This window comes from Girardinichthys multiradiatus, chromosome 18 (assembly GCF_021462225.1).
Source record: "Girardinichthys multiradiatus isolate DD_20200921_A chromosome 18, DD_fGirMul_XY1, whole genome shotgun sequence".
In the NCBI taxonomy this organism is placed as follows: Eukaryota; Metazoa; Chordata; class Actinopteri; order Cyprinodontiformes; family Goodeidae; genus Girardinichthys; species Girardinichthys multiradiatus.
This window is the reverse complement of record NC_061810.1, coordinates 11178050-11203692: the sequence shown is the minus strand read 5'-3', so window position 1 is coordinate 11203692 and position 25643 is coordinate 11178050. Positions and strand designations below refer to the sequence as shown.

Sequence of the window (25643 nt, the reverse complement as noted above, 5' to 3'; positions counted from 1 at the left end):
CTGTTCAACAGTGACTCTCAATAACTTTGAGACTACAAGAACGATGTTAATAGGTCTATAAATGCATACATCATGTTTATCTCCTGTTTTAAATAGTGGAGTAATGATTGCAGTTTTAAGACAATTTGGAAATAAGCTTTTTTGAATTGCTTTGTAATGCAGACAATAGAAGTGACAAGAATGTTGGTATGTTGTTTGAGTGTGCATCATCAAGTCCCCAATTATCATTACTTTTAGAACTGGTAAGTGACAGTAAATCTTTTATTTTATATTTATTGATTGTTTTGAACTACAGAACATTTTATCAATTTAGATCAGTTAAATCAGAATCAAATCATTTGGACTTCTGTATAATTCTTTGGCTGATTCTATAAAGTAATTCTTAAAATAATTTGGCACAATTCTAGAGCCATTTTCAATATTCAAGTTTATATTAAGTTTGATTTTCTGACATTTATGATGTTCTCGGCCAATCACTGTATCAATGGTTTGCCAAAGCTTAGTATCTGTCATCTCTTTAGGGATTTGTTTGACCCACGTGCAAACTCACTCAGGAGACCAGTAAAGGTTCAAAGGTTTATATACCGTCAATGTTTCAAGTCACACTGGAAACCCATTAGGAAATACTCAGGCAGGTACTTCTGACTTTTCTGGTTCTCTAAAGAGAGAAGCTCTGGTTAGTTCTGGCCACAGAGGAATAAATCCACAAAGTCCAAAAGACTTTTGCTTACTTGGGTCACAGGTAGCAAACTCCGGGGGTTCTTTACCATTGGGCTTGGAAGTCAGGTTATCCAGAAGGCAAGTCCAATAAGAGAGGTCCACCACAGATCAGTGTCCAGACAGAGGTCGAAGCTTGGGCAATTTAGGATCCAAACCACAGTCTAGTGGTGATGATCCAAAGTTCACAAACTGTAGAGAGAGATACTGGAAGTCCAGGTCCAGGTGAAGAGGAAACCGTCCACACCTCACAGGTACTAGCAGGAAGCAGACAGAAATAAATAAGGTTAGCTCAGGATCAGATCAAACTGCCAAAGTTACACTGGCTTGGTGATTACCACATGGGAAAAAACACTCAGGCAATGAAGAACTGGTGGCAGGCTCCTAAATACTCCTCCCAGGTACACACAATCAGCCAAAGATCAGGACACCTGTAGTAGAGTCAGCAGTGGCTCCAGGAGTACCTCTGGTGGACAAGCACAGAATGACATTCCCAATTCCCAGCAGTATCACCCTGTACTTGCCTAATTAGGTAGAAATAAACATTGTAACTTTGTTTCTAAGATTTTCATATATAAGTGGATCAGTCATAAGATAAGTTAAGATTTTTTCAATGCACCATCTCTTAACTCTCTTAAATTCCATGCTGTCTCATTCGTCCAAGGTACAGATTTTTTAAGCCCAAGCAGGAAGCCTGCAAGGGCCTATTGTAACTCGAATGTTTATTATTATTCATCCGGGAAATAAATGGCCTTTTTGGAGGCCTTAACATATTCAAAAACTCACCAAACTTCACAGAAAGTTGTCCCCAAATGGAAACTTTCGTATTCTAATGGATTTGAAAATGGGCATGGCCAAACGGCTCTACACCGCCCCCTGAAGGGAGATCGGCCAACTGGTAAGTCGTAGAGAGTTGAAATATGGTACATAGCTAGATCTCCCCAAATCATGAAAAAAGTCTCTGGGGGTATGCCCTAAAACCAACAGGAAGTCGGCCATTTTGGGTCAAAGGGTCATTTTTGGACGTTTTTCACTTTCATACATGTCGAACTTTAACAAACTCCTCCTAGGGATTTTGAGCTACCGCCTTCATATTTGGTCAGTATGTAGATAAGACATTGGGGATTAAAAGTTATCAAAATTGTGAGTTATTGAGCATGTTGAAGGGGCGGGACCAGGCCTCAAAGTTAGCCTTCTCACGGCAAATTTCGAACAGCAATAACTTTCACATAAATTGCCTGCAATACACCAAACCTGGTATTATTGATCCCTCTCAGGTCACCAACAATCCTATCTGGTCAAATGATGACATCATTAAAGCCACGCCCCCTGAGAACAGAAAATCACTTTTTTCACTTAGAAAGGTGCCTCTCTGACCCTCTTGATCCAATCAACTTGAAACTGTCAGAAGACAGATAACTAGTGGGTCTAACTTCATTTGAAGCACGGTGAAATTTCATAAAAGGGCGTGGCCGTGGTGGCGTGGTGAAATTGGACGTCACGCCATGGCCATACGTTTGGCTCTAATTTCCACATACAATATCTCAACTGCACCATATTCAATGTGATTGATCCTAGTCCAGTCCTCAACAGAGATCTGATGACATATTGGGTGGGCGTGGCCTAATTCGTCCACAGTGCCCCCTAGAAAATAAAAAAAAAATCAGCCCCAAGCCATGCTTTGACCGAGGATTATGAAATTTGGAACACATATGTAACTTGTCAAGACCTACAAAAAAGTATCTTGGAGCATTGGTTCAAACCCAACAGGAAGTCGGCCATTTTGGATTGAAGTTGACATTTTGACCCCAAATTTGCCCTTTCTAGCCCGCATATCTGAGCAAACTCCTCCTACAGCTTTTGACTTAGAGACTTGAAAATCACTCAGTATACTCTTAAGGCACTGGGGATCAAAAGTTATCAAAAGCTTTTTGATACATGAAAGCGTGTGGGTGTGGCCACGCATCAAAATATGACTTCTCGCCACAAAAGACAAAATTTATATAGCTCCTACAAGGAAAGTCTTCTGCGAGGAAATAACCCCGTTTCTTTCTGTGGCACAGTTTTTATAGTGCAGATAGCCTCAATGCTCATCCCCTGTTGCTGGGCAAGCTTTCATTGAGTTATGCTGTCGCCGTGACTTTTCGGTGCTGTCTCCCAGCTTCTGTAGACAGAGTTATAAAAATCCCGCAGCTGGCTCCCTGTGTTATGACTTTTGCCTGTTTTTCGACCTTCACGACTCCCGCTCCCGTCCTGGTGCCATGACGTTTGCCTGTTTTTCAAACTTCAGACTGATGAAAAACAGCGTGCACCTGGCTTCTCGTTTCTTGCTTAGGGTAAAGGGGGGCCGAATACTTTTGCATACCGCACTTGTAAAAAACTTTTAAGTCATGCACAATTTTCTTTCCACTTCACAATTGTATACCACTTTGTGTTGGTCTTTCACATAAAACTCCAATAAAATATATTTATATTTGTGGTTGTAATGTGACTATGTGGAAAAGTTCAAGGGGTAGGAATATTTTTACAAGCCACTGTACAAACCCAATTCTAAAGAAGTTGTAATGTTGTTTAAAATGTAAATGGATTGGAGACAGGCCAGTCTAGTACCAGCACTCCTTTACTATGAAGCCACGCTGTTGTAACGTACAGAATGTAGCTTAGCATTGTCTTGCTGAAATAAGCAGGGACGTCCCTGAAAACGACGTTGCTTGGATGGCAGCAGATGTTGCTCCAAAACCTTCATGCATCATACAGCATTAATTGTGACTTCACAGATGTGTACGTTAACCATGCCATGGGCACTAACACACCCCCACACCATCACAGATGCTAACTTTAAACGCTGCACTGATAACAATATAGATAGCCAGCCCTTTTCCTCTTTGACTCAGAGGAAATAATGTCCATGATTTCCAAAAACAAATAAAAAATGTGGACTCGTCAGGCCACAGCACACTTTTCCACTTTGCGTCAGTGCTTTTCAGATGAGCTTGGACCCAGAGAAGTCAGCTGTGTTTCAAGGTGTTGTCAATATATGGCTTAGGTAGAGTTTTTACTTGCATTTATAGATGTAGAGATGAATTGTGTTAACTGACAAGGGTTTTCTGAAGTGTTCCTGAGCCCACGTGATAATGTTTTGAAAGGAATTTGTTAAGAACTTTTAATCAGTTATATAACTGAGAAGTTTTAAAATGGTTGCAGGTCAAAATACACATCCTACGTGCTTCAAAAACTAACAATAATCTAAAATGTTTGGATAAAAAAGATTGTATTTTTTAGTGAATGCCAAAAACTAAATGTAAAGTTGCTAACATTTAAAGCTTTACTAAAATAAGTCTAAAGTAGACTCACAACATTGTCTCATACGATGGAAGAGCACAGTCACAGCACCGACAAACAATTTTAAGGGTCAATTTGTTTTAATGTATTACTCATTAGGCTTTAGTTGCATATGAACATAAAATGTACAATTAGACTGTAATGTAGACTATAACAGAAAAGCATTTGTATTAATTTTATATTTATTTATTTGATAAGAACAAGTACATGCATTTTACATGACATATACAGTCAACATGAGGCTGGAATCACTGAGAACCGGAGGGTAAGGGACAGTCCTCAAGCTGCAGAAGGAAAAGACAATAATTCGCATGAAATATAGTTCTTTTCCATAAAAACACCAGAGTGTTAAATGATCTTGGAGACTGCATCATGTGTTTTTCTGATAAACTGTATCTTTTACCTTGATTAGCCACAGTGTATTCCCTCTCAGCCCGGTCAGCTAGAGAAGAAAGAAAAGTATTGATAGGAAATCAGAAATGACTTTTCATTTGTCAAATTAGTGTGACTCAAATGTGTTTTCTGCATGAAGATTTACTGGGCTGGTAGTAGTCATAGAGGGCGATCACTGCTGGTTTGAGGTTCTGCACAGGGATCTGCTGTTGGAGCACCAAGCTGAGGTTGACTGGTACGGCCTTCATAAGCTGAGCAGAAGATAGCAGTATTCAACCTTAGTGACAAACCCATCCGTCATTATGTCTTATTCTGAGCTGCTAATTGGTCCCACCTCCTTTAAGTACACCACAACATGGCCGTTCTTGTGTTCAACACGATCCACCAGCTGAGCACCTTCAAGCTGTGAGGAGAACATATTCAGCAGCCTTATTATCACAGCCACAGTGAGCTCAGAAGCAGGTCCAGTATTCTGTCAACATCTGTGTTCAGGTTAAAGTCACTGCTTCCACTCACATTTTTCATAGACTGTGGATCGGGGATAAATCCTGAGAGCAAGGCAATATCCAGAATCACCATGTTAGTGCTGGCCTCTTTTCCATTGTACCTGGAACAAAACAATAAATATGCTGTTGTGTAGTAGTTTCAGGGGACAAATACAGTCTCTAATTTCTTTTATACTAATTTTGTTTTATGTTGGGAGACTAAATGTCCATGAAAATGTCCAGAAAAAACACAATTATTACATTGTACTTTGACTACATGCATTGTAATTGTTATATTGTTAATGAAAGTATGTAGATTTACTCTTATTCTTTTACCATCTGTCTAGGGACTGCAGGTGAAAAATAGCTTTCTGGCTAACTCTGGAAATTTTATAGGAAATATTAAAATGCATTGTTCCTGTAATACATACAGTACAGACCAAAACTTTGGACACACCTTCTCATTCAAAGAGTTTTATTTATTTTCATGACTATGAATATTGTAGCTTCACAGCTGAAGGCATCAAAACTATGAATTAATACATGTGGAATTATATACTGAACAAAAAAGTGTGAAACAACTGAAAATATGTCTTATATTCTAGGTTCTTCAAAGTAGCCACCTTTTGCTTTGATTACAGCTCTGCACACTCTTGGCATTCTGTTGATGAGCTTTAAGAGGTAGTCACCTGAAATGGTTTTCACTTTACAGGTGTGAAGGACAGGCAACAAGCAGAAGAGACTTGTTTGGGCTAAAGAACACAAGGAATGGACATTAGACCAGTGGAAATCTGTGCTTTGGTCTGATGAGTCCAGGTTTGAGATCTTTGGTTCCAACCACCGTGTCTTTGTGCGGCGCAGAAGAGGTGAACGGATGGACTCGACATGTCTGGTTCCCACTGTGAAGCATGGAGGAGGAGGTGTGATGGTGTGGGGGTGCTTTGCTGGTGACACTGTTGGGGATTTATTCAAAATTGAAGGCATACTGAACCAGCATGGCTACCACAGCATCTTGCAGCGGCATGCTATTCCATCCGGTTTGCGTTTAGTTGGACCATGATTTATTTTTCAACAGGACAATGACCCCAAACACACCTCCAGGCTGTGTAAGGGCTATTTGACCAAGAAGGAGAGTGATGGGGTGCTGCGCCAGATGACCTGGCCTCCACAGTCACCGGATCTGAACCCAATCGAGATGGTTTGGGTGAACTGGACCGCAGAATGAAGGCAAAAGGGCCAACAAGTGCTAAGCATCTCTGGGAACTCCTTCAAGACTGTTGGAAAACCATTTCAGGTGACTACCTCTTGAAGCTCATCATCAGAATGCCAAGAGTGTGCGGAGCAGTAATCAAATCAAAAGGTGGCTACTTTGAAGAACCTAGAATATAAGACATATTTTCAGTTGTTTCACACTTTTTTGTTCAGTATATAATTCCAGATGTGTTTATTCATAGTTTTGATGCCTTCAGCTGTGAAGCTACAATATTCATAGTCATGAAAATAAAGAAAACTCTTTGAATGAGAAGGTGTGTCCAAACTTTTGGTCTGTACTGTATATAAAAAACAAAACATTAAAGGTTAAAATCAATTTGCATCTTATTTGGTGAAATACGTATTTGAACCCCGCCAGAATTCTGTTTTGCAAAGATTAGCATGAACTGCAAAAAAAGAAATTAGGTTTATAAAGAAAACCTATTTTTATTTGTAGAATGGGCTACAAATCAGTCAGAAGGAGGCTTGGTGAGAAGGTGACATCTGCAGGTGAAATAATGTTCAAATGGAAGAAATATAAAATGACTACCAATCAGCCTGGATCGGGAGCACGATGCCAGAGCTGACCTATGTGTTGAGCATGATCATGAGTAAGGTTAGGGATCTACCCACAACTCCAAGGGACGAACAAAGAGCAAGACTGCCATCCCCACAGTCAGACATGATGGTGAGAACATTATGATGTGGGGCTGTTTTGCTACATTAGAATTTCACCACATCCAGAGGTAACTAAGCAGAGCCATGTGCCATAAAATCTAGTTCAATCAGTCTCACTGAGGTAACTTAAAACTAGTAAAACGAGTAGCATGCATGTGTGATGGAAATTCTTGCAGTAGGCATTCCATAGTGTATGACCTTTGGTTTACCTCACTCCAGTGAACATCTGTGTTAGAGGAGGAAGCTGTAAAAGCCATTATCAGAAGTTTAATGGTTAAGGACATTTGTTACGGTGATGCCTCGGGGAGAGTAGATGGTTGTTCCTAGGTAACCTTCTCATCTCTGAACTCGAGAAGGGTCTAGGGTCGTAAAACACAGACTCTTTGAAGTTGAGATAACACTGTCATGTTCTGGTATAAATACTGTGTGTAAATGTTGATCGGGGCTCTGTTTCACTGACTAACCTCAGTGACAGGGTCTTCAAATGCTGAATGCCTTTGAATAAAACTTATAAAGACAAAGTCCGGATTTTCTCTTGTTATGAGTCAACTTCTACCCACTTTGATAAGAAAATTCCACAACACATGTTAAACATCTAATATTACCTTGTTAAAATCCCACTGTTTCTCTATAAAGAGCAGAATGACTGATTTACAAGAGTAACAATCAACACAGTTGGCTGTGCTCTCTTACTTTTCATGTGTGTCTTCTGCTTGTACAAAAATCAGAATGTTGATATAATGATGTTATAATAAAAAGGTTTTTATCATAAAATCAATATATTCTTTAATTTCAGCAGCAGTTGCAATGATTGTCAGTTTTCTTCTTTAAAGTGATTAGATTGTATATTTAATAATTTCAGTGTAAATACCTTGATAAAGTCAATCTTTGGTGTCTTTACACAAGGTTATAACCATACTCACCCAACCCTACTGGGCAATAACAAGAAGTAACATCCTACCTCTCTGCTTCAGGTTTCTACACCAAATACCGTCATGTGTTACTGGGGTAATGAATATTAACTTTGCTCGTTTAAATGTAAAAAAAAACATAAATGAATTTAAACTGTACCATAAAAATGAGAAAATGTGTCTTCGTAAGCACAGAACCTTGTACTATCCAGCCATCAGGTCTGAATGATGCTACATTCTCTGTTTCTAACTTTCGGCTGGTTTTTTAGGACTTACTGCAAAATGAGACTCAGGGTGACTTTGGGTGTTTTGTGAGAGGAGTCATACTCTGGTAGAACCTCCACACTCATAGTGGTGGCATCAGGAGGAGGTGGGATGTTGTAGTGCTGAGAAATCTGAGAACCGTAACAAAGGAAAATTAAAAAATGAATAAAATCCAAAATAGTGCACATTTCAGTTTCCCTAACCTTGCACAGGCAGAAATTTGATCTATGATTGTTTGGCTTCATTGCCTTCTGAATTCAACACATTTAAAAGACTACCACTAGATTTAAAAAATAAAAACTATTTGCCTTTTCTGAATGTTTAAATAAACAAAAGTCACATTTCTTCAGAATGGGGATGCTGTCACTGACCTGCACTGAGGTACATGCAGTCCCCTTCACCTCCAAGCTGTACTTTCCCGTCACATCCTGCAGCATCTTCTCCTGATAAAGCAGTTTGTTTTCTGGGTTTACATCAAATGTTAGCTGCCCGCTGGGAGACTGAACTGTCACTGTGCTGGAACCTTCAGGGCTGAACATCAGACTAGAGTAGAGGAACAGGATCTGAAGAGCCACCACCGCGTCCTACAACACAAAGTACAACATGTATGACTGTACATTCAGGTGTTTTGCCCAGAACCATATCAGTACTGACATTATCATGCAGTGTTTGTAGGCCTAAGATAAAATAAATTCTTAAGAATTAACTGAACACTGGCTTACATATAACTATAATATTTGTTTGTTGCATAATGGGGAAAGATGTGAAGGTAATGAGTTTATCTGTTAATTTTGAATGAGCCATGTGAGTGTAAGTTTGCATTATTTGGAATGCAATGGATTAAGAATATGTTTTTGTGTTTGTACAGGTCCTTCTCAAAATATTAGCATATTGTGATAAAGTTAATTATTTTCCATAATGTAATGATGAAAATTTAACATTCATATATTTTACATTCATTGCACACTAACTGAAATATTTCAGGTCTTTTATTGTCTTAATACGGATGATTTTGGCATACAGCTCATGAAAACCCAAAATTCCTATCTCACAAAATTAGCATATCATTAAAAGGGTCTCTAAACGAGCTATGAACCTAATCATCTGAATCAACGAGTTAACTCTAAACACCTGCAAAAGATTCCTAAGGCCTTTAAAACTCCCAGCCTGGTTCATCACTCAAAACGCCAATCATGGGTAAGACTGCCGACCTGACTGCTGTCCAGAAGGCCACTATTGACACCCTCAAGCAAGAGGGTAAGACACAGAAAGAAATTTCTGAACGAATAGGCTGTTCCCAGAGTGCTGTATCAAGGCACCTCAGTGGGAAGTCTGTAGGAAGGAAAAGGTGTGGCAGAAAACGCTGCACAACGAGAAGAGGTGACCAGACCCTGAGGAAGATTGTGGAGAAGGACCGATTCCAGACCTTGGGGGACCTGCGGAAGCAGTGGACTGAGTCTGGAGTAGAAACATCCAGAGCCACCGTGCACAGGCGTGTGCAAGAAATGGGCTACAGCTGCCGCATTCCCCAGGTCAAGCCACTTTTGAACCAGAAACAGCGGCAGAAGCGCCTGACCTGGGCTACAGAGAAGCAGCACTGGACTGTTGCTCAGTGGTCCAAAGTACTTTTTTCGGATGAAAGCAAATTCTGCATGTCATTCGGAAATCAAGGTGCCAGAGTCTGGAGGAAGACTGGGGAGAAGGAAATGCCAAAATGCCAGAAGTCCAGTGTCAAGTACCCACAGTCAGTGATGGTCTGGGGTGCCGTGTCAGCTGCTGGTGTTGGTCCACTGTGTTTTATCAAGGGCAGGGTCAATGCAGCTAGCTATCAGGAGATTTTGGAGCACTTCATGCTTCCATCTGCTGAAAAGCTTTATGGAGATGAAGATTTCATTTTTCAGCACGACCTGGCACCTGCTCACAGTGCCAAAACCACTGGTAAATGGTTTACTGACCATGGTATCACTGTGCTCAATTGGCCTGCCAACTCTCCTGACCTGAACCCCATAGAGAATCTGTGGGATATTTTGAAGAGAACGTTGAGAGACTCAAGACCCAACACTCTGGATGAGCTAAAGGCCGCTATCGAAGCATCCTGGGCCTCCATAAGACCTCAGCAGTGCCACAGGCTGATTGCCTCCATGCCACGCCGCATTGAAGCAGTCATTTCTGCAAAAGGATTCCTAACCAAGTATTGAGTGCATAACTGTACATGATTATTTGAAGGTCGACGTTTTTTGTATTAAAAACACTTTTCTTTTATTGGTCGGATGAAATATGCTAATTTTGTGAGTTAGGAATTTTGGGTTTTCATGAGCTGTATGCCAAAATCATCCGTATTAAGACAATAAAAGACCTGAAATATTTCAGTTAGTGTGCAATGAATGTTAAATATATGAATGTTAAATTTTCATCATTACATTATGGAAAATAATGAACTTTATCACAATATGCTAATATTTTGAGAAGGACCTGTATATATTCAGTTTCAGAAAAAGAAAAGAAAAGAAAGGGGAAGAATTACGGTTCAAGTAAACCGTTTGAAAGTTCTTCAGACTCCTGGACTATTTTGATTGGCTCTCTGTCTAGGTTATGTAGGGACACATAACTGAGGGCAGAAGTCACCCTGAGGGTTTTTTAGGTTTTTAGGAATCTTAAATGAAGTCTGGTTGCCTGTTTGCTACATTTTTCACTCAACACATAATTGTTGAAACATTTGGACAAGAATCTGGGCCCACATTTGTGTAACTCAGTAACTAGCTTGCAGCCAACCATCTATTAATAATTATTTTGCTGCCGCTTATTTTACATTAAAATTGTACACTTTCTTTTACTGCATTTCATCAGAATTTTTATATTGTTTATTTGAGATAGATGTGACCTGAGCTTGTATTTGTTCTTTTCCAGTTCATTTTAGTTTTAAATAAACAAACAGTAAAGGCCCCACTCTTTGTTTGTCATGCTGGAGTTGGCACTTGGGCTATGGGCTATTTTGTACTTTAATCTATTTTTGTTTACATTTTTTGCAGCATAAAGGAAAATAAGGATACTCCAGTAGATTGCATGGAGCATGGAAAAGGCTGTAATGAGAGGGGGGCTAAAAGCAGGGGCATCCCACCTGACAAAGACCAGAGAAGATGAGTATAAAATGTTGACGGTACAAATGAAAAGTCTGGAACACTGACATAAAATTCATAATGAGAGATCAATTTTACAGAATATATTGAGTGTGAGATCAAATTATATGATATTTTAAAACAGAAGGTTGAGAAAATGCAAATGTTTGTTAAATAAACTTTCCAAGGATCAGGCCCTAAAGCATTTAGCACAATGACTTAAGGCCCAAAAGGTATCTTATATAATAACTAAGATTATTATGAAAACCATATTCACAGCCTACAGCTAAAGGAAGATCATGAAATGAAGGAACAATTCAAATTGCTGGACCTCCTGTCTATAGAGTGCATAACAGATGAATAACATCCATGATCTCCAGGGAGGAATTAGATTGAGCACTTGGGCTTTATAACTGGGAGGCAAACTCAGGATAATATTAGGGGTTCTCGGCTAATAATAGATTAGATCTAGAAACAGGGGCCTGGGTTAAGTAACAGTAAGCCTAGACACAGAGAATGCGTGAAATGGAGTTTTCTTTATCAGGTTTTGAAGAGGATAGGATTTCAAAAACAGTCAACACAAAGTATCCATGGCCTCTATCAAGATCCTACAGCAAGGATAAAAATTAATGGTCACTTTAACAAATTCAACTTACATCACGGAACTTGCCAAAGTTGCCGCTTGAGCCCTATCTTGTTTTCCATTTTTACTGAGCCGTTGGCACAAATGACTAGACAAAATAATATTTTAAAGGGAGACCACATAAGAAAAAAGAACCATCTCATGGGGTTGATGATGTAATAATGACCCTTCAAGAAAAGGCTTTTCCTGAGTTGATGTCACAGCTGGAGGACTTTGTAAATATTCAGAATACAGATAAAACATAGCAAAAGCATAGATTATGTCATTTAATTACTCCCTAAAACAAGAAATTATGAAATACCATAATGTCATATGGAATGCCAAGGCGATTACTCTCTAAACTCTCAAACTCTCTAAAGAAAGGATCAAGAATAAGTTATAAACAAACTCTTTCAGATGAAGGCATCCAAAACAGATGCCAGAACCACCTCAACTGACTCTTCTCAATGTGGAGGAGCAGTGGCTCTAATCTGAGCTCCTTCTGGAAAGCTGAGCACCTCGTCCTATCTCTAAAGGAATGCCGGCCACTGTCCGGACATAGCTCATTTCTGGTATTGCTTGTACCCGGGATCTTGCTTATGACCCAAAGTTTGCCTTCCGGCTTAGCTCTCTCTTCCCCGCAATGGACTGGCACAGCATCCTCATTACTGCAATGACTGCACCGATCTGTCTGTGGATCTCCCGTTCCATTCTTCCCTCCTTGTGAACAAGACCCCAGGATCATTGAACTCCTACACATGAGGAAGGAGCTCCCCTTCAAACGGTAGCCCTACAGGATTTAAACCAGGAACAGGTCCGACTTAGAGCCGGCAATGTGAACCAAAGTTCTGCTCCACTTGTACAGAGACCAGATGGCCACTAATAAAGGGCCACTGACTCCACACTCCTGGAGCATCCCCCACCGGGCACCAAAAGGGACATGGTCAAATGCCTTCTCTAGGTCCACAAAACACATCTGGACCTGATTGGGCAAACTCCCATGAATCCTCAAGTAGCTTGTAGAGGGTGTAGAATTGGTCCAGTGGTTCGCGGCCAGGACAAAGAAACACACTATTCCTGAAGCAGAGGTTAAACTATTTGCCGGACTCTCCTCTCCGACTCCCTGGCATAGGTCTGAGTAGTGTGATCCCCCTGTAGTTGGAACATCCCCTCCTGTCCCCCTTCACAAGGGGGACCACTACCTCAGTCTGCCAGTCCAGAGGTTCTGACCCCGACCGCTATGCAATGTTCAAGAGCTGTTTCACCCATTATAGCCCAACAACATCCAGAGACTTGAGATACTCAGGGTGGGTCTCATCCACCCCTGAAGCCTTGCCACTGCTGAGCTTTTTGACCACCTCTGTGACCTCAGCCTGGGTTATTAACAAGTCCGAGTCCCCAATCTCTGCTTCCCGCAAGGAAGGTGTGATGGCAGGATTGAGGAGATCCTCCAAGTACTCCTTCCACTTCCAGTGTTGGTAATGCACTGCTTCCCTCTCCTGAGGCGCCTGACGGATTGCAAGAATCGCTTCAAGGCCGACCAGTAGTCCTTCTCCATTGCTTCACCAAACTCCTCTGAGGCCCGAGCTTTTGACTCTGCTACCATCCGGGCTGCGGCACGCTTGGCTTTACGGTACCCGTCAGCTGGATTAGGAGTCCAACAAGCCAACCAGAACTGATAGGACTTCTTTTTCAGCTTGACGGCATCCCTTACTGCCAGTGTCCACAACAGGGTTCGGGGATTGCTGCCGTGACAGGCACCACAGAGCTTACAGCCACAGCTATGGGCACCAACATTGACAATAGATGTGGAGAACACAGTCCAGGCTCTAAGTCTCCAACCTCCCCTAGAATCTGGTCAAAGCTCTCCTGGAAGTGGGAGTTGAGTACATCCATGGCCGAGGGTTCTGCTAGATGTTTCCAGCAGACCCTCACTATACACTCAGACCTGCTAAGTCTGTCTGGCTTCCTTCTCTTCCAGTGGATGCGGCCAAAGGTCAGAAGAAATGACTAGAAAGTCGATCATCAACCTCCTGTCTAGGGTTTCTTGGTGCCAAGTGCACTGTTGAAAACTCTTATGCTTGAACATGTTGTTCTGTGACTGGCACAGAAGTCAAATAACGAGACACCACTCGGACTCAAATCAGGGTGTTGAAGTCGCCCAGCAGAATGACCCTGAGAGGGGGACTGTCCAGTAAGGCCATGTACTCTGCACTGTTGCTCGGCCCATAGGCGGAAACACAGTCAGAGTCCTCAACCTGACTCGAAGGTGCTGGGCTGCAACCCTCTAATCCACCAGGGTAAACCCCAACATGAGATGGCCAGGCTGGGGGGCGACACACATACCCACCCCAGCCTGCTGTCTCTTCCCACGGCCACTTCAGAGTTGTAGAGAGTCCAACCTCTCAAGCGTCCGACTTCCAAAGCCCACACTATGGGTGGAGGCGAGCCCAACTATTTCTAGTCAGTCCAGTGTGCTATGCACGACATTCATCTACAAGTTCAAAGAATTGGAAGCTATTTGGTTGGAAAAATATGGTTCAGTTATTTATCAAACTAAAGATTGTGAACAAACTAATCGCCTTTTGGAATCAGAAATGCATATCAGTGAGTAAGATACTGGGATTTCAGATTCATAATTATGTTATGGTACTATTTGTTTGCATTTTTAAGCATGATGTTATTCATAAAAGACATTGGTACCTGCGCATAAGGAAGAACTGGTACCAATGGTAGTTAAGTAAAGATTATGAAATCTGTGCAATGGAAAAGATAAGCTTGAAATTAAGTGGATTACTCTTCTACAAAAGATGGAAAAGTGCCTCTCCTTATTCCGTTCCCTTGAAGATGCTATTCACTAGTCACTGAAAGATGCTACATGGGATAATTTAAACTTTACCTCTTAGGCCTTATAATAGAGGACACCCCCCCCCCCCCCCCCTTTTTTTTTTTTAACCTGTATTTTGTCTCTTCACATTCTTATAAAAAAAAATAACTAAAAAGTAAAATAAAAAATGGTCTGTTACTTCGAGAGGCGGAACTTGCACATTGGGTCATATCACTGTAAAATGAATGTTAATGAGCTAACTGAAGATTAGTGGATGAAAGCAGCTAAAAAACATTACTAGTCTTCATGTTTAATCTAACAGGAGTATCAGGGTGTAATTACAGCATATACAGTATTAGGCTATTTAAGAGTGACACATTTTTTCAATGCTTTTCTCTTATCACATACATTTTCCAATAACCTGTTAGCCTGACAGTAATACTGTATTATATTCAGACTGAGGTAGGTTTAGGCAACTGTAAATGTTTTCTTATAATTAATCAGAGAGCCGAAGTTTCAGCTGGAGGATGTTTTTAGATTTTGTTTGTTTTCTACAACCTACAGTATATGATTTGGATGCTTTGAAAACCAGGCAATGATGCAGCATCAGCTTTTGATTCAGTCAGTAAAACTGTAAACTGTAGGACTCTTTTGAACAGTAAACTAGTTAGCCAATTTAAACAAGCATTTCTGTGTGTGAGCTTGTTAATGAGATTTCAGATGTGTGCTTTGGTAAAAGCTATAATCAGCAGTTTACCATTACACCAAGGGGACAAACTCATTATTGTCTAATTGTATGAGGTTTCTGACAGTCATAATTAACTTCATATCAGAATCAGAATCAGAATCAGAAAAGTTTTATTGCCAAGTACGTTTTTGGACATACAAGGAATTTGTTTTGGCGTAGTCGGTGCAATACAGTACAAATTAAACAGTATAAACATATCTACAATATAATATAAATATATGTGCACAGTTTTAAGTGAGTGAGAGTAAATATAGAGCAGTATAAGATGCAAGAGTAATACAACAGTGCAGGTGATCATTGTGCAAGTATGGCAGTGCAAGTAAAGCAGGAGTCCAAGCTGAGCGTTAATGTAACGCATAGAGTTACAGGTTACAGGTGTCCTGTCAGCAAAAAAGGGGGGTGTGGGGGAAAGGGAGAGTGTCAGGGTGGTTTCCGGGCTTTGTTAACCAGGCTGGTGGCAGATGGGAAAAAACTGTTCTTGTGGCGTGAGGTTTTGGTCCGGATGGACCGCAGCCTCCTGCCAGAGGGGAGAGTCTCAAAGAGTCTGTGATAATAATTAACATAATTAACTTCATATTCGAGAACAACTGACTATTTCCATTTTCTTTAATTTTTGGGATACTGCATGGGTACTCTAAAATTAAAATACATGTTCTGGACTGCTGGAAGCACTGGGTAACTTGGAGAATGTAAAAAACAAATAAGATTCTCGTTTCTTTCCACAGACAGATAAAGAATCCCATTATCTCTAGAAAAACTGTAGAAAACTGTGTTCACATATAGTGTGAATTTAAGACCAGTACCTGAGTAGAGGAGAATCCTCCATAATGGTTCTGCTGGGTCGTCAGCCATCGAACGATCCCTGAGGCGTAACCCCGGTCTTCATTAGTGTTGGAGGCAGAGAGCTTTGCCAGCAGCACATAGGAGCTGATCTCCACAGACAGAGAGGCTGATGTTTCTGTTGCTGTCTGAGACCAGTGGATGAAGCTCCCTAATAATAGCCATCCATAAACAATGTGACTACAGACTGATTCACTGTAATGAATTGATCAGTCATTTTCAGCAGAAAACATGACTAACCATCTTTGATGGCAACTGAGTCGAGGTGCTGCAATAGGTGATCTCTGGTCTCCATGTCTCCAGCCAGCGAGAAGACGTATGCCAGCAGAGCTGTAGTGTAGGTGTTGCTGAAATCATTGATGAACTCTTTGAGGCATGACAGGCTCTGTTTCATCACACGATCCTTTGACAAAACAAAACACAACTGAAATTTATTCACATCTATGCAGTTTTCCTTTCCACTGTCACTACATCCATGCTCAGTATGCGGGATTGCTGCAAGTCAATGCAAGCTGTCGCTACATGCTGATCCAGGAGGAGTGACTACTACAATTCACTGACTCAATGCAATCTGCTGGGTTTCCTTCGATAGAAAAACGTTTTACCGATTTAAATAATAAACAGAATCTGACTGCACTGTTTGATTACTAGAATTAATTAGAATGTATGAACCTGACTAGAAATCTGTATGATTCAATGGAATTGACTTTGTAAAGTGCCTTGAGACGACGTGTTGTGAATTGATGCTATATAAATAAAACTGAATTGAATTGAATTATAAGTCAGCCATCTTCTGTTGGAGTAGCAGTATCGGAGCTAGTGACTTAAAAAAGCAAAACAAGTTGATAAAGAAGGCTCGGATTTGGGGACTGTTCTGGAACCTCTGAAGATTATTGTGCAAACAAGGATGAGTCATTAAATGAAGAACATCCTCTGATCATCCTCTTCACAAGACTAATTTATTAACAGTGTCTTCAGTATGATTGCTACAGAAAATCTTCCTCAACCAGATCCATAAAATCTACCAGTTCTACTAAGAGTAATGGCCAGATATTGAACCAGTTTCAGAGCAGATGATTGTGGCCAAATGGACTAAATATTAGATGGGAGTTTATGTGTACAAGCTGAAAATTATAACGTCCCTAGCAGATTTAGATTGAAATGTCTTTTAAAACAAAAAGTTTGTTTCTGATGGAAACTGACAAAATCACTGCTGTTGTGCAAATGGAATAGACAACAGGGGGAAATCTTTGGTGATTAGCAAGAAACACTCAATAAAGGAGTGGTTCTGCAGGTGGGGACCACAGACCACTTCTCAGTACCTATGCTTTCTGGCTGATGTTTTGGTCACTTTGATCCAAACATCAATTGATGATAGGGCTGAAAGAATTATAGGGCAGAAATAATTAATTAGTTGACGATTATTTCAATAAAAGGATTAATCACAATTAATCCGATTATTGAAATAATTGTCAACTAATTAAGTAGTCAAATAAACATGCCATTTGCTGAAAGAACAACCCACTTAGAGCTGTAATTAGTCCAAAATTGTGCCAAAAATATTTACATTTTGCATTTAAGATAAAAAACCTTCTTTGTCTGTAGATATGCTCTATAGTGGCATAGCTGTAACTTCACCTGGTTCAGATTCTGTAAAAAATCTCCTATCAAGCACCTTTTGTTATTAATCAATGAATCAAAAAAATAGTCAACAGATTAATTGATTAACAAAATGATCATTAGTTGCAACCCTAATTGACTGCATCATCAGAATACTTTTTGAAATGATGAGATACTGTCCCTATAATCAGACAGATAAATCGTAATTATAAGATACACATGGACACAATGTAAATAAAACAAGTGGAGAATTTTCCAAATCTACTTACATCTGAGGACATTTTCATCTCCAAAAAGGCAGCAGTTATGTAAGCACTAAGTGTCACTTCATCTGATACACCACCCTGTGGAGACGAAGCAACACAGAGGTCATGTTATCAGTGGGATGTTCACCATTCAAAGCTAAGCCAAGTCATATGGTGGTTTTACAGCACTTGTGTGTGCTTAAAAAAATACATCTTGGTTTCAGTAAAGGCAGTTCTAATCATCTCAGCAGGAGGCCACAATAACCCAAAGAAAATTGTGCATTTTTCAGACTTTATTAACACATCATGCCTCAGACACTGTAAAGCGGAGTAGTGGTTGGAGGCAGAAACCTCTCTGCTGTTGTTGGAAGATTTGTACATAAATTATCATTGCTTAGTTTAAGAAATATCTTAATCCTTTGATAGAAGTGGTTTGAATACTTTTCACATTTATTTTGAGTGTTTTATGAACTATTAACCGCATTGTCATCTTGTCTTAGAGTTGCATTTAGGTAGTTGCAATGCAGGGAAATAGTTCAGTGGAAAATTACTGAGAGGACTGCTTGCACCCCAGCCTATCTTTGTGTCCTTGTGTGATCAGCCACTGCCAAATGTGGACTTATGGGCTGTATCAGTATCTGGATAGAACCAGTTTTAATCAGTAGAACTTGTATTTGTGAAACTGTTTGTGGTCACACCCACGATTTTGTAACATGAGTGTTTTTTTTCAATAAAAGGCTGTGTACAGAGAGCAGCCCTTTGAGAGAAGGAAGTCACTGTTTAGCAGCGGACTGTCTCTCCCTGGCCAGCCAAAATTAATTACCTGTGTCTTCATTTCATACCTGTCTGAATTTATTAGTGTGTCTAACTCTGACAGCTGTAAATCAAATAAATCATCTCCAGTGTACCTTTGTTACATTAACGTTTAAGTGCATCTAAATTAAATTAAATATTGTCAAAAAGTTTAATTATTTCAATTATTCAAAGTTCAAAAAGCAAAACTCATTGAGATTTATTACACAGAGAGGTACATTCCAACATTTGTCTATACTGATTATTGTTTACAGCAAAAAATTACTTTTTCACAAAATTTAAATATTATGAAAGAACAACAAAAAACAAACTTCGTTCAGACATGAGTCAATGTCGGGTTTATATGTATCTCTGATTTAGACCAGTATACGTCATCCATGGTTAGACTAAGCAAAACAGCAGAGTCTTTAAGCCTAAAACCATATATTTCTAGGTTGTTTACTACTATGTCTGCATGCTATTAGGATATCTTGAGATGGTGATAATATTAGTAAATACTGAGATGACCATATCAGTAGTGATATATACGCCTATTTTTGTCTTCCTCTTCTCTTATTTGTACTTCCTGCACTCTATAAGCTTTAGCAGTTTGATGTGTCATTTGAGTCCAGTTTGAGCATCTGCTGCAGCCAGACTCTGTCCAACTGGTTCAGTGTTATCCTTTCCTAAAACCTGCAGGTTCATAACGCTTGGAACATATTAGCCAACAGCTATTCGATTCCAAAGAGTGCTTTGCGATATTGATATTGCACAAACCAATTTTGCAATGAAGATATATTCGTGATATATTGTGCAGCCCTATTTTCAACACAAAAAACAGAAAGTATTGAAATCACAAGTAGTTTTTCACATTAATAATGTAATAATAATTGTTAAATTTTCTTACATAATTCCCTTGTTGGGCCCCAGCCATGGATAAAAACATGGATGGAACATGTATTGAATTGTACACAATCAAACCCGGATATGAACCTCACTGCACCTTTAAATCACACCAACCAACGTCGAACCCAGCCCAGGAAGACAACGAGTCAGAGCTGGACTTCTCGTGACATCATTCAGTCTAAAACAATAACACGTTGTTCCAACATGGCTGCCTCTTTCCATGCGACTCTCAACCGAGGTCGGACAGGAGAGGCACCGCATGTGAATGTCTCCTTGCAGTCAAGGAGGCATAACTCTTCAAACATGGATCCAGAGTGACTAGGATCTCATGGTCAAATATCCGTCGATCGAGTGCAACAAAGTTAAGTATGATCTGCTGCTCAGATAATCCGGAATTCATACAAAAAAGGTAATTAAGATAAGGGTGGCTAGAACTTTTCTTTTTGAGGCCTACAGAGAAGCAACCTGTGTTCCAGAGAATTCCCAGCAAACAACGTTGAGTGAAGCAGTCTTCCAAACGACCTGGAAAAAAAGGTTTCGGAACTGCAGTTCTGCACACGCATGCAGCCGGACCCTGCCACTAAGGCAGCAGCGAAGTGCCTTTGTTCTGCCGCCATGTGGCTGGACCGGACAGGACAACTTCCCTCCTCAACTAGTCGCCCTAGGACATCCTTTCTTTGAGAAACTCAGCTAGCATGCTGTCTGTCCAGCTAATGTGAACTGACATTTCAGCCTGGTGGCTAGTTATTTGTTCTGTGTTGTTTTAAAGTTAAGACATTTTTTAAAGGGTGTGTTTAAACAAAGATCAATTCATATGCATTTTAATCTTTATTATTATTATTATTTATTATGTAATGGTCATGTTTTTTAACCATTTGTATTGATTCCTTTGTTCTTTCATTTGTATATAGTTGATTAATTTCTTTATTCCCTCATTTTGCTTGGTAGTTTTAGTTGAACTGTTCTCTTATAGTAAAGAATTTGTTAATTGAAATATGTTTAACTCTGAGTTGAATTATTTTTGTTAATAAATTGTTATATTTCAAGAAATTGTGTCAATTTATTCCATATGTGTGCAGAGTTTTGCTGTTCAGTAATGCCAGTGCTTGATTTATACTTTGGGTATTTTCCTAGTTTCCTACTTGGGCTGGTATTCACAGGACAACACTTAACAGACCAAACCAGACTGGTGATTTAATAAAATATTAACTAACATAAGCTTAATAATAATTACAACACACTTAACTTAAAATGTTATTCCTCCTACTGTCCATAAGGAGCTACATTACTGTTTCTAAGAAGGGCGAACTGGTTGAAATTTTGTTTCCTGTCATCTGTTGTCATTTGGTTTAGTGTTAGAACCCCATGCCATTTTTAAAATCCTAAAAACCATCTGAGCTCTTTCTGCCTTCCACTGGAGCTTTGTCGGAGGGAGGTTCTTGGAACCAGAAATTATCATACCTTCATTCTGTTGTGAAAGAGCTTTCCAGACATCACAAAGCAGCCGGTGTCATTTTGCTTTTGGATCAGCCAAGTCTTTGATTCTTCAAGTTTTTTTGGGTCGATGTAGACAAAAGACTGAGCTTTGGACAAAGATCTCAGAACAAAAGCTGTCAGCCTGAGGAAAAACAAGAAAATGTAGCATTAACAGAGTAAAACTGATGCTATGATGAGAAAAATAGCTAAAAATCAAAGAATGTTAGGTTTTTTTTCCATTATTAATAAATACAAGAGTTGGCAAACAGATATTAGAAAAATAAAAACGCTGAATTCATTGTTTATCGAGCATGTTTATGTTGGTGAAATACACAAAGGGAAATTCCTCATGTTAACCACTGTACAGGTCCTTAGTTGTCAGTATAGTGACTTATTCTGTGTAAATTGAGTGATTTGATCAATGTAACGTGCGTTCAGACTAGTCAGTGATGTTCTCACCATGTGTTTCCTGGTCCTAATCCAAATGTGCTGTATGCACCTTCACTGTCTTTGTAGTTAAGCTGTCTCTGGTAGCCTGTAGAATAACAGAAACATGTTTACACATGACGTAAAATTAAGATCAGAATATCGTGAGTTTACTAAGAAATGTTTCATGTGCTTGTATATTTGTGGAGAAAACGAAGATGCTGTTGATAGTTTTTGCATACTAATATTTTCCACGTAGCTTTTACAACTAATTTTATTTTTGTTTTATTTATTGTGCTCAGTTCAACTTCCAGATAATGAACTTAAGGAAGAAACTCTTGGATTAGCGTAGGCTGGCTCCATGGTGGGACCCCGGCTCCACCGTACTGGGCGATGTCACGTGCCTCAATTTTGTGGTCTTCATGAAGGCGTCTTGTACCGCTCTTTGTCTGACCCATCACCCAGAGCTTGTTTGTCATGGGAGACCCTACCAGGGGCATTTAAGCCCCAGACAACATAACCTCTAGGATCATTTGACCACTCAAATCCCTCCACCACGTTAAGGTGGCAGTTCAAGGAGGGGGCCCCTTTATTAGGGGGCATCTGGTCTCTGTACAAGCGGAGCAGGAGTTTGGTCCGCATTGCCGGCACCTGTTCCCGGTTCATGTTGGACTCCGGCAGGCTGCCCTTTGTCAACAGTCCTGTTCATAAGTTTTATAAACATGATTTCTAGGCGTAGCCATGGCCTGGAGGGGGTCTAGTTTGGGGACCAGTGGATTTCGTCTCTTCTTTTTGCAGATGACGTGGTCCTGCTGGCTCCCTCGAGCCAAGACTTACAGCATGCACTGGGGCTGTTCGCAGCAGAGTGTGTAGCGGCTGGGATGAAGTCCGAGGCCATGGTTCTCGACCAGAAAAGGGTTGCTTTCCCTCTAGTGGTTGGAGGGGAGTTCCTGCCTCAAGTGGTGGAGTTCAAGTATCTTGGGGTCTTGTTCACAAGTGAGGGGAGAATGGAGCGGGAGATCGACAGACGGATTGGTGCGGCTGCCGCAGTAATTAGGACGCTGTGCCATTCCGTTGTGGTGAAGATAGAGCTGAGCCAAAAACCGAAGCTCTCCATTTGGCGGTCGGTTTACGTTCCTACCCTCACCTCTGGGCATGAACTTTGGGTCATGATCGAAAGAACGAGATCCCAGATAAGAGTGGCTGAAATGAGCTTCCTCCTTAGTGTGGCGGGGCACTCCCTTAGAGATGGGGTGAGGAGCTCGATAATCCGGGAGGAGCTCGGAGTATTATGATTTGGGGTTGTTTGGTTTTTGGTTTCGGGTTTTTTTTCTTATGTTTTTCACAGTTAAGGTTTTGAATCATGCTTCTGTTTATTATTTTTCTGGTCATGTTTTAGTCTTGTTCATGTTTTGTCAAGTTGGTTTTGTTTGTATATTAGAGTCTCTGTTTTTGCCACAGCCACTTTTTGTTCTGTGTGTCAATTAAGTTTATTCGGTTCACATGCTCAAAGTTAATCTGTCTCCTTGCTCCACCTGGTTTTCACTCCATATATACACACCTGTTCAGTTAGTCATGGCGGAAACATTTCTCAAACCAAGTCATGTTGTTTTTTGATTATGCCATGCCTGTCTCGCCTGCCCTTTTGTTGTTTTGTTCCTGCCTCCTGCTGTGAGTGAGTTTTTGTTATTAAACCTTTTGCACTTACCATCAGGCTGCCTGCTCGTCTGCATTCTGGGATCCTATATCTCACAAACCATAACAGAATGTTTCCGCCAACAATGGACCTCCCGGATGACCATCAGACTAACCCCATGGACATCTTTATTTTCCTGTCTCGGGAGGTGGAGAAGTCGTTGCGCCGGTCTGCAGGGCTGTCTGTGCCGCAGTCGGCTTTTTATGGATCCAGGTTGGCGATTCCATGTCCGGGGACAGGTCCCCTTCATTGCCGTTCTTCTCCTCCCCTTCATACAGCAGTGAAGCCCTCGCCCTCCTCCCGCCGCAAGAAACATCGGCGCAGAGCGCCTTCCTGTGGTTAGGCTGCCGAGGAGGTGGTTTCCCTGTCAGCGGACGTGAGGGCTGCGGCAAGTAAGCCCGCATCTTCGTCTGCCACAGCACGGTCTGCCAGGCTCGCTGCAGATCCGCCCATGCCGTCTTCGCTCGCTCCAGCCCATAGCACTGAGTCTTCGCCTGATGAACTGGAGGAGCGGCTAAGGTTCTATGCACGCCAAATAAAGAGCTTTAGGAGGACTAGCCTCATGTATTCCTCTCCGGAGCTGATGGAGAGGATCAGGCAGATGGAGAGGGACTATGAGACTGCAGTAACGCAGTTTTACTGCCGTCCACCTCCTTCCACACCAGGACTCCAGGGAGTTGCTGCTGCTGCTGCAGAGCAGCCCACACCAGGACTCCAGGGATCTGCTGCTGCTGCAGAGCAGCCCACGCCAGGACTCCAGGGAGCTGCTGCTGCTGCAGAGCAGCCCACGCCAGGACTCCAGGGAGCTGCTGCAGAGCAGCCAACGTCAGGTCCACAAAGCACTGCTGCAGAGCAGCCCACGTCAGGTCCACAGAGCGCTGCTGCAGAGCAGCCCACGTCAGGTCCACAGAGCGCTGCTGCAGAGCAGCCCACGTCAGGTCCACAGAGCGCTGCTGCAGAGCAGCCCACGTCGGGTCCACAGAGCGCTGCTGCAGAGCAGCCCACGTCAGGTCCACACCCTGACACACCACAGCCTGACTCCAGGCCAGACACACCACAGCCTGACTCCAGGCCAGACACACCACAGCCTGGGATGACGCCTGACCCTAAGTCAACCTCAACCCCCTCCACACGGCGCAGAGGATGTCGTAAGAGGGACACCCCGGCTCAAGTCATCGGGGGCCCGGGCAACGCCCCTGCTCACGCCACTGAGGGTCCCAGCGATGCCTCAGCCCCTGCTCACGCCACTGAGGGTCCCGGCGACGCCTCAGCCCCTGCTCACGCCACTGAGGGTCCCGGCGACGCCTCAGCTCCTGTTCACATCACTGAGGGTCCCGCCGACGCCTCAGCTCCTGTTCCTAGTCTGCAGGGGTTCAGTGAGGAACTGGTCCTCGTTCTGGCTTCTGAATCCTGCGACGAGGAGTTTGAGGAGGAAGCACCACCGAACCCTGTTCCTGAGGGGTTTTTCAACAATAAGACAAACACATCAAGCCTAAAGAGATAAACAGGCTGACAGATTACACCTATTCATCTGGTGCAGATTTGATGCACAAAAATAGCCATTCTCATCCAGGCAATAGTAAACCAGCAGGCAAACCTACAAATGTCTCATTAAAACAGAACCAGGTGAGGTAGACTGGGTATACAGCAAACATGATAAAATGTTTAAAGTTCACTGTAAAAACTAAATTGGTTCTTGTAATTAAATTAATGTTTGTCTGCTGTTCCGTAACTTTCTGTTATCCCTGAGGTGGATGGTGATTTGTATGTTTTATTGCCATGATTCTGAAAGCCCTTTGCACTGAAAAAAAACTTAAATCATGTTCTTATTTATTCAAGAGGACGGTAGTGTTCTATATGCTTGTTAGCATGAACTCTTAATTCACTCCATTGTATATTGGTTTAATAAACGTATATATATAGTCAGTCAGTCATTTTCTACCACTTATTCCATAGTGGATTGCGGGGAAGCTGGTGCTTATCTCCAGCAGTTTATGGGCGAGAGGCAAGGTACACCCTGGACAGGTCACCAGTCCATCGCAGGGCAACACACAAACTACCATGCATACACCTAAGGGCAATTTAGAGAGACCAATTAACCTAACAGGCACGTCTCTGGAGGAAACCGGAGTACCCGGTGAGAACCCACGCATGCACGGGGAGAACATGCAAACTCCATGCAGAAAGACCCCCAGCCAGGAATCGAACCCAGATAAAAATTGTGTGCCCTTCCATGATTTAAGTTGGCCATCCCTGGGTTAGCATTTTGTGTATTACTTAAACTTTTG

The 25643-nt window shown here is 41.5% G+C and overlaps 1 protein-coding gene and 1 long non-coding RNA gene across 2 annotated transcripts in view; both read right to left on the bottom strand.

Moving 5' to 3' along the window:
- Positions 1-243: 243 nt before the first annotated feature.
- On the bottom strand, positions 244-1112 carry LOC124883639. The gene is made up of 3 exons (XR_007042260.1): positions 1056-1112; positions 732-974; positions 244-658 (listed from the first exon to the last, which is right to left on the bottom strand). It is a non-coding gene; the product is annotated as an uncharacterized LOC124883639 (long non-coding RNA).
- Positions 1113-4229: 3117 nt separating this feature from the next.
- The window catches only part of LOC124884095 (alpha-2-macroglobulin-like protein 1), a 47410-nt gene continuing 25996 nt past the window's right edge, over positions 4230-25643 (bottom strand). The window contains exons 25-36 of the mRNA XM_047391730.1: positions 21693-21768; positions 21219-21375; positions 18084-18158; positions 16435-16597; positions 16158-16345; positions 8413-8625; positions 8054-8172; positions 4969-5059; positions 4787-4855; positions 4598-4703; positions 4463-4501; positions 4230-4343 (exon numbers count right to left, since the gene is read on the bottom strand). Coding sequence (XP_047247686.1) covers positions 4339-4343; positions 4463-4501; positions 4598-4703; positions 4787-4855; positions 4969-5059; positions 8054-8172; positions 8413-8625; positions 16158-16345; positions 16435-16597; positions 18084-18158; positions 21219-21375; positions 21693-21768 — 1301 coding nt within the window. The 3' untranslated portion in view covers positions 4230-4338. The remainder of the gene's footprint in view (positions 4344-4462; positions 4502-4597; positions 4704-4786; positions 4856-4968; positions 5060-8053; positions 8173-8412; positions 8626-16157; positions 16346-16434; positions 16598-18083; positions 18159-21218; positions 21376-21692; positions 21769-25643) is intronic.